General features: G+C 46.1%; 4 protein-coding genes across 4 annotated transcripts; 1 reads left to right on the forward strand and 3 right to left on the reverse strand.

Annotated features, from left to right (window-relative positions):
- Positions 1 to 5: 5 nt before the first annotated feature.
- Positions 6 to 494, forward strand: T310_8369 (uncharacterized protein; the record flags this gene model as incomplete). The annotated part of the gene is made up of 1 exon (XM_013468845.1): positions 6 to 494. A coding segment is annotated over one exon (489 nt), but the record flags the coding sequence as incomplete, so codon positions are not given.
- Positions 495 to 1,021: 527 nt separating this feature from the next.
- T310_8370 (Uncharacterized protein) lies at positions 1,022 to 2,237 on the reverse strand (the record flags this gene model as incomplete). The annotated part of the gene is made up of 2 exons (XM_013468846.1): positions 1,022 to 1,368; positions 1,475 to 2,237. 2 exons carry the CDS (start codon positions 2,235 to 2,237, stop codon positions 1,022 to 1,024), a joined length of 1,110 nt encoding a protein of 369 aa, XP_013324300.1.
- A 728-nt stretch (positions 2,238 to 2,965) lies between these two features.
- On the reverse strand, positions 2,966 to 4,630 carry T310_8371 (uncharacterized protein; the record flags this gene model as incomplete). The annotated part of the gene is made up of 7 exons (XM_013468847.1): positions 2,966 to 3,244; positions 3,334 to 3,380; positions 3,454 to 3,589; positions 3,683 to 3,736; positions 3,839 to 3,874; positions 4,289 to 4,347; positions 4,594 to 4,630. 7 exons carry the CDS (start codon positions 4,628 to 4,630, stop codon positions 2,966 to 2,968), a joined length of 648 nt encoding a protein of 215 aa, XP_013324301.1.
- Positions 4,631 to 5,453: 823 nt separating this feature from the next.
- T310_8372 (uncharacterized protein) lies at positions 5,454 to 7,065 on the reverse strand (the record flags this gene model as incomplete). The annotated part of the gene is made up of 4 exons (XM_013468848.1): positions 5,454 to 5,801; positions 5,954 to 6,297; positions 6,363 to 6,579; positions 6,628 to 7,065. 4 exons carry the CDS (start codon positions 7,063 to 7,065, stop codon positions 5,454 to 5,456), a joined length of 1,347 nt encoding a protein of 448 aa, XP_013324302.1.
- Between the last annotated feature and the right edge of the window lie 1,946 nt (positions 7,066 to 9,011).

Genomic DNA, 9,011 nt, shown 5'->3' on the forward strand with positions numbered 1-9,011 from the left:
CGCAGCTTCTCAAGGCTGTGGAGGCGGGAGCCGCTGCGGGCGGCGAGGACATGGATCTGAACAAGATGTTCATGGGAATGATGGAGCAGCTCTCGAACAAGGAGATGCTGTACGAGCCGATGAAGGAGCTGCACAGCAAGTTTGGCCCCTGGCTGGAGGAGAACCGAACCAAGGTGTCGGCCGAGGATCTGGCCCGGTACGAGACCCAGGCGCGGGTCGTCAGGGAAATCGTGGCCAAGTTTGAGGAGGAGGGATATTCGGACGACAAGCCGGAGTGTCGGGCGTATATTTGGGACCGGATGCAAGAGGTAGATAGAGCCTTTATCTTTCTTACCAACGTTTTGGTTTTGACAACAGTCGCTGACTACATTTTCTGTCCACAGATGCAAGCTGCCGGAAGTCCGCCCGACGATCTCATCGCCAATCCACTCATGGAAGAGCTGAAGGGCACAGCTGGAGATGGACAGGCACCTCCAGACTGTCCACAGCAGTAGAATGTGGATGAATTTTGGCCTGACGTGGTCACCTTGACAGGTGGCCTAGACATACATAATCGTTTGACACTTGGGATTTGATTTGAACCATGTCGACGACATCGACCCATGGCGATGACTTGACCTAGCACATAACCAGTTGCCTACCTCACCTCATCTTTTTTTTCCCCCTGTTTTTCCTTCATCAATATATACACACAGAACTTATCCTGTTTTTATCCTGTTTGACATGTATCATTTATGTATGCATGCATGTATGTATGTACATAATTCAGTTTGGATACCCCCCTGCCGGCCGAAAATATCTACCGGGACAAATGAGATGACAATCAATCAATCAATGCTCATCCACGTGTTTCGACCTCGATTAGAGCAGTGTATAGTTGGAAAAAAAAATCAATCCCAGTCCAACCCAACCCAACCCTAAACAAACAACGCCGAACCGAACATTCTATCTAGTCCTTGTAAAAAGAAAGAAAAAAAAAGGTATGTAACAAACCCCGGACGACAATTCTATCCCTCTGTATCTATCCAGTCATGTCCATGTCCTGACTCGGGGCTTGACTGTGACTGTGACTCTGATGCTCATTATCGACGAGATCCCTAAAGATGGCATCGTAGTCGACGTCGTCATCACCGTAGAAAGAGGAGCGGTCGCTCCGTCGTGAGGGCGATGACATGATGGCCTGAGGAGGAGGAGGAGGAGGAGGAGGAGGAGGAGGCGGATAATTATTGTTATTATTACTATTGCGACTACTATCGTGGTGATGATGATGATGGTCGTCGTTGGAGCTGGGAATGATGTTCTCGAGGAGGGCTTCTTCCATCTCTTGCTCTTGGGAGAGGAATTCGTCTAGGGCGTGCTGATCGGAGTCTGTTGTTTGCATCATCATCATTAATTAGCCATAGTCGTCCGGAGGGGGAAAGGAGAAAGATGGTTTATAAGCAGTTTTTGTTGTTGTTATGTAACTGTAACATACCTTCAACCATCTCTTCCTCCCCCTCTGCCGCTACTTCATCTAGATGGTACTGCTGGAACAACCCCTCAGCGTCCCGCCGCATCGCCTCTCCCCACTGTTTCTGCTCCGTCAGGCACTCCATCCGCATCAGCTGCTCGCCCCGCGCGTTGAATAGGCCCTCGTCCCGATCCCGCTTCATTTTGTTCAGGAACAGGTCGCGCTGTTTGGCAGCGGCGCGGGCGGATAGCGACGATAACGCCCCGCCGCGGCGGCCATTTTCTCCGGAACTGAAACTGGAACTGGAACTGAAGATCCTGTTCAATGGGTTGGAGATTCTAGACTTGTAGCGCTGCTCGAAGGATGAAGTCCTTTTCTGGGCGGTTGTTTCTGTTTCGGACGAAAATGAAAAGGGAGATAATCTCGTCTGTTGCTGTTGCGAGCTGTTGTTCTCGTTTCCCGAGAACAGCGACAAGGCATTATTATTGTTATGGTTATGGTTATTGCTTTTGTCTGTCCTTTCTCCTGAGACATCTTTTTGGGTCGTCATCGTCGGCATCGTCATCCCCGACGTGGACAAAGACGAACAGCGCGAAGAAGAGGAAGCCAGGATGGTCGTCGTCGGAGTGACGTTGGCATTGCGAGAGCCCAACGGGGACTGACGCGCTGGAGCGTGGGGCAGGTAGTAGGATTCAGCGGTGATGTTTCGAAAGAAAGTACTTTGCTGCTGTTGTTGCTGTTGTAATTGCTGCGGATGTTGATGGTGTTGAGGGAGTGTTTCGAGCATGGTAGATGCAGTCGTTGTAGGCAGTGGTGCAGTAGATTAGGATTATTGGTGGGCTGATTGATCTCTTGAAGGAGCCGGCAGTGGAAATCAAATAGGAGTTTGCTAACAGAGACTCGAAATTCCTGCAGGAGAAACTCAAGAAATAACAACCATCACAACCTAATTAGTAGCAATAATGGATGGGATGTGTGTGTGCTGACCGTCATCAGGACATGCCTGAATCGAGTCGCGCGCGTGGTGGCTGGGGTGCGCGACAGTGACGCGCGATAGAAAGGCTGATATGATACGCAGGCGGCAGCGGGCGATTGCTATCTGCATGGCCCATGCAGGGGACGGTGTGGCTAGTCCGACACCGTCACGCGCCACGCTAACCGCTTTCGCGCATATTGCGTTCCTGAGGCAGGCAAGTTCTCGACCAGACGTCTGGTCTTATGAATGATCGCAGATTCGTTTATTCATGCTCTTAAGGTTCTCATCGTAGATACATCTATTATACCTAGGTAGAGAAAACAGAATTAGTTCGAATATTACTCAGATAGCATTTATGTCTATTCGAACTTCGACTGTTTTTATTTAAACGAGGTATGTGCATTATATTAAATGTAGTATATATTGACATATGGTCAATCAATCATCAATACAAGACAGGGATGATGATTATTATGTGATGACTCCTTGAGTCTAATACAACAGGATTCAATGGAGTACGCTCTCGCCTGACCGCTGACCTATAGATCACAAATCAAGACAAACTGATCCTCGAACATCGTCGTGTGAGCCACGGCCGCGGTACTGGTGCTGGTGCTAAAACTGGTGATTGTGTCTGTGCTTGTGATACTCGTGCTTGAACTGGTACTTGTGCTCGAACTTGAGGTAGACGTCGAGGCAGCGGTGGTGGTGCTCGTACTCGTGCTCGTACTTGAGCTGCTGGTCGTCTCAGATGACGAAGCGGATGAGGACGAAGACGAAGACGCAACGGACGCTTGGACCTTAACCTGTGCACTTTGCTGTACTTTAAGGCAGTCGTCTTTGAATTGGAAGTCAGCAAATGCGAATTAGAAGCGACTAAGTCGAGTTGCTTTTCCTGTTTACTCACTCTGCTGACTCTGGCAGTTCTTGACGGTGAACCCAACTGACTTATTGCTATTCGCTTCCTGTATTAAATTGTCATGTCAGACTGACGAGCGATGGCAGTCTCCACCGCGAATTGTCTCACCTGCTGACAGGTATTGAATTGCATGTTGCAACTGTGGATGAACGACGATTAGTCCCCGAGTCACAAAACCAGGTTGCTGTCCTTCCACTCTGGCCTCTGGAATAGATGAATCATAAGAGACGGCAATCAAACCGACCTTCGTTGTCCAGCGTCTTGGAAATTAGTCTGCAGGAATGATGAATATCAGCAGCAGTCACTCGGATAGAAAGGGCTCAGTAATCCAACTCACAAACGTATCTCCCTCCACTCCAAACGGCCTCGTAGAATCTCCCGTTGATGTCACCTAATTGGGTAAAGAGTACTTCGTCAGGTATTGGAACGGAGAAAGAGTTGCCTCTCATCAAAATCAAGTGTGACGATAGTTAAATAGATGATAGAAACATACCGCAGGCGGCGGCGCACCCAAGCTCCCGGTGAATTGCTGCAAACATCATGAATCAGTGATATTCTTCAAGAAATGAAAGTTCTATTCTCTGAAGGGCATAACTGCTAACCTGAAAATTCTGTTGCTCCTCCGCTCCCCGCCGTGCTACATGCACTATTCCCATAGGACCTATTATGTGCCCCTCCATCAAAGCCGCATTCACCTCAGATGAGGCAGTCGCTATTGCTACTGAGGAACAACAAATTAGGAGGCCAAGAGACCAGCAACAGAGCAGAAAGAATCTCGTCGGGTTCGTTCGACAAGTTGATCTGGTCGTTCTGCAACTGTATCGTTGTCGTTGTTGTTGCGATTCCATTGTCTATGCGTTGCGGTTTGCCTGTATGTAAATCTCTTGTGGAAGAAGATATATTACTGGAAAGAAACGAGTTTGCAGTGCGCTGCCTGACGTACGTGAAGCAAAATGCCCTTAGCCGGAGAAACAGATAGGGTGGACAGGTCTGGGTCGTATTCTAGAGCGAACAGACGCAGACTCCTTGTATGAGACGAAAGCGCTTGATAATTACACAGGCTTTATAAGGAGTAGGTACCGTGAATCGAGGATCGAGGCATTAGAAAAAAAAAGATATGAAAATCAAGGTCCGAAAAGTACAGAAGTAAGGAAGCATGAGCGGCTTCTCGTTGCAAACGGAGATGGAAGATGATGGACGAAGACAAAATGGATGATCGAATGGTAAGACACGGTGCTGTCACACTACCTACATCAGGGTTAACGCGCTGGATTCGACTGCCCATGTGACTGGAACTCCTGCGCTTGCTGCTTTGCTGCCGCCTGGCTCTCCCTCCCCCGCACTGCTCCCATATATACTTCTCATAAGCTGGATCTTCCCTTGGCTCTCTCCATAAGATCAAAGAGAAAGCTAGCTTCTTAGGATGATTTATGCAATTATCTTATAGGAAGATTGGTATATATATGCAGTATATTAAAGCACTTAGTACAATACCAACCTCCCGATTTTAATAGTTCTCCCACTATATTATTATATAATTATCAGTCTATGATTGTGTCACGGCTCAGTCAAAATGGATGAAATCATATTGGCAGACATCTAACTAAGATTCGAAGCTGGGGAAAAGAAAAAGGAGAGGAGAACTATAAGGGCCTGAAGAGGCGTTCGATATCTGTAGAACTGAAACAACAATGAAACCAAACCCTTTCCTAATTAGGAAAGGAACACGTAACAGGGCTGGGTCACCCCCCGCTGTCACAGATTGAGCGGAACAAATACAATACACACGATTTTCCTAGGCACTTCTTGACAAGCTGTAGATGGTCTTGAAATTCTACAACTCCTGTATTTTTATTTTTATTATATAAATGCCTATAGAAATTACATCGATAACAACAATAACAAAAAAAAATAAAAGAAACAACAATGTCCCTTAGAGTTTTTTGTACACAGTTAAAGTATGTATTGACAGAATATCAGTTCTAACTAAGGATATCAATCATAATCTCCAAAGATTTTAAAGACCACTGATCAAAATCGTTTTTTTTTCATTGGTCATTTAACCTTTAGACATAGGGCAAAAGTTAGAACAAGCGACATAAGAAACATCAATAAAATTTTCCCATTTTTTGCCCTCTCCTTCCTTTTTGAGCAATCAGATCTTCTTCTTCTTCTTCTCTCTTCTGCCGTTTTTCTGCTTTTTCAGCCCGCACTGTTTGAGCAGATTCTTGATGGTCCTGTTGTTTTCGCTTTCGGTCTTCCTTTTGCTTTCTCCTTACCTCTGCCTCTTCCTCCAGAGCCTTGCGCCTTTTGCATGCCTGAATTAAAGCTCTGTCTTTTCGATAATTTTTAAGAGAATCTCTCAGTTGACGCTCTAGTGCTTCCAGAGGCAGCTTATCTTCAAGCTCGCAAAATTTCAGACGGAAGTTTTTGCTCAGGGACTGAGTGCCCTGGCCCTGCAAGGGTTTGATAAACTTGCCTTCTTGAAGAGGTTTGCTGAGGGAGAATACATAAGTCCACAAGGAGGGAGGAAGTTGCGTTGAGTCTGGATGGCATGTTTCCCTGGTGCAGAACCACATTTCAGCTGCAAAGGTTCCCACGAGCAAACAGTTTCCATGATCCTGGTCCCATCTGACAATATGGGCGGCGAGGGCATCATCAGTCGCGAAACGTTGAAGAATCTCTGAGTCTGATAAGCCCAAAACGAGTCTTCTTTGTTGTCAGTGTCGTTGTTGTTTTTACCACCTTGCTCCTTAATATCAATTGCGATAACCAGCTCAGTGATGTTGTCAGTTCCATATAACCAGGCCTTTGCATCTTCGAGCAGGTCTTTCCTGGTGGTTGAGAAAGCAACTTCAAGAACTATCAAGGGAAGAAAGGATTCATCGTCCTCGATAGAACTGTCGGGAGCCTTGAGACTGCCTCGATATTTCCCGCTGGTAAGACAGAAAGCTGGTTGAACATGTTAGTAGCTATATTGGATTGATCATATTATCCTGGTGGAATCTGCTCCTCACTTTTGTGCTGATAGGTCTTTAGATTCACGCCATCTTCTTGGTGAACCTTGCCTATTATCTTTCTAAACCAATCACGAATGGCATCAATTGTCTCTCCATGCACAGGGCCTTGTCGCGCCTTGATGATAATGCTTTCAAGGTGGGCGTCATATTCAATGCCGCATAGGTCGTGCTTATTACTCCAGATTGTAAATTCCTCTTGTTGCACCTTAGGCATCTATTTAGTCTGAAATCTTTCCCTGATCTGAGATCATTCATTACGTACCTTGAACTTGTTAATTGCGACCCTTCCAACAATCGTGTTTTGTAGAGCCTCCACGGTCTCCCTTGTTAGGGTTTGGATTGATTCAACTCCTGTAAGGATGCGGTTGATGGCATCCTGCTGAGGATCCATGCTGTGCACCTGCAAAAGTTCTTTGGTCTTGGCTGTTGCTTGCTTGCACTGGTCATGATTGAGGAGAGCAGCCCTGTCAGTTTTTATCAGTTTGTCTGAGGATTCAGATGTGGGGTCGGTCTTTGTGCCAAAAGGAGGGGCATATGGAATTCGTTTCCTGATGGACTTGAAAGTGCTTTGGGGCTTGACAGGGGTGGGTGGTGGAGCCCTTGATGCATGACTCGACTGCTGGCCATTCCCACGATTCGACAGACGTAATGTAGGAGGTAAATAGGAGAGAGTTCTTGTGTCACCAATGACAGAGGTCATTGTCCCTTTTGTTGTTACTATCGGGGGTCTAGAAGCTTGGTTGAGATGCCAATATGATGAACATGAATATAAGCTCAGGGATTTATCCTGCAACTGATGGCAAAGGAGGAATCTATGCCCTGGCCTTTGCGGTTCCTACAATAGTAAGTAATAGATGGGTGAGGTTATATAACTTATGTTCCTGTCTCTTTCTCCTTTTATTTATGCTAGTCCATATATACGGATAGAAAGCTTCCAAGCCTGCGGGGAGCTGCATATGAAACAGAGAGCCTGTTTGAAGGGCCTTTTTTGTCTTCCAAGAGTCAGAAGCAACATGAACCTCAATATGTGTTTATGGAACAAAGAATAGCCTGACCCAATTTTCTCACCATTTGTCAGCATGTGCCGTCCATGTGTCTATATTGAATAAAGGACTTTGGTTAAAAGCCCTGTAACCTATAGGTAGGATTCCCAACACCCCTCCCAAAGAGAAAGAAACCTGGTCTTCTCCTGGAACTGAATCAAGACGTCGCATAGGTGTGTAACCAGCCCAGGCGCTGTTTTCCCTTCTACGGCATCTGACATAGCCTACAAACAGTATACATGTACTTACAATTATTGCAAAAAGGATGAGAAATGGACCAAAATGTCACCTAGTGGTAGTGACCCCACAAACGAATAATAAACTGTTTCTATTCAGTTGCTCTGACTAGAATCCAAAGATGGGCTTTGAAGAATGAAGAGAAAAACTGTCGATGGTGACAAGGAGTCGCATAGATATCCATTCGAAAGGTTCTGCCGGCACGACCTGCCCACTGCTTTGGCAAACCCGCACCGCTCCAGGTCAGTTAATTACTAGATTAGGTTCTAAACCAAAGTGTTTCTGATATGTACGATTCTGATACAACTTTTTTCTGGTAGGGAATTTTTCAAGGTCGGAAGCTATGGCCATGTGAGAAGGAAGCCAAATCTCATTTTTAGATCTCAGAGCCTGCCGTGATGCTGTTGCCAGCTATTATTTTACTACTACTCTCCTTGGCTGTCCTTTGCTCCTGCTGCACTCTGTCTATGAGATACGTTAAAGCAGCCGTACTGCCCGAGCAGGACTAAACCGATTGCGAACTATATTCAATCACACCCGTGTGACAGAACAAACAGCTATATAACTCGATACGTCTTCAATCACTGTAGCAGATCCAATCCTGTGACAGTATCCATACACCATATGGCGCAGACAAAAATCAAGCTTGTTTGACATACACTATCATGAAGACAAATGTGATGAACCACGAACCCCCCGGGCCAGTATTCTATGGACGACCGTAAGATCCTGCTAGAAGCAATAGGTGGATGGGTTGTGGTTGGTTGGCGTCGAGTCTCAGATGCGTTTCAGAACTTTGACTGTCCTCGTTAAAAATCCTATCGTTAACCCATTCGCCTCGACGTTCATATACTACGGAATTTTCTGGGTTTATCCTTCCTCTCGTGCACGGTTCTCATTGCAGTAGGTTGTTGTTCTACAAACAATATAGTCGAAGCACTTCACAATGATAGCTGCTGATGCGATCACTTTCAATTTAACTGTCCCTTGTCAGATACTATTACATACGTACATGGAACAAACAGGTGCAGCTAGAAGGTAAACGGGAAGATGGTATGAAAATAAATCTCGGCCGTACATCCACGCAGGACGTAAGGGTTGAGCCGATGGTAACTTTGCAAACATAACGCCAAGATCCAGAATTATCGCCATGCTGATTCGGATCAATGACAGGGTATTCAAGATAACACGGTAAGCGCGGCTTGGATGAACAATGTCCAGTTAGAAAACTGGCCCAGTTTGGGTCAGGTAATGTAAATTTTGCGGAAGAAATGTCGTTTGTAGATGGAAAACGAGTCGACAGCAGACAATGATTCCGAGAGTCGAGTTGAATGGAGTTGACCCCGGTCGTGTATCGGACAATCTA

This window comes from Rasamsonia emersonii (assembly GCF_000968595.1).
Source record: "Rasamsonia emersonii CBS 393.64 chromosome Unknown ctg1118621760728, whole genome shotgun sequence".
Classification (NCBI taxonomy): domain Eukaryota; kingdom Fungi; phylum Ascomycota; class Eurotiomycetes; order Eurotiales; family Trichocomaceae; genus Rasamsonia; species Rasamsonia emersonii.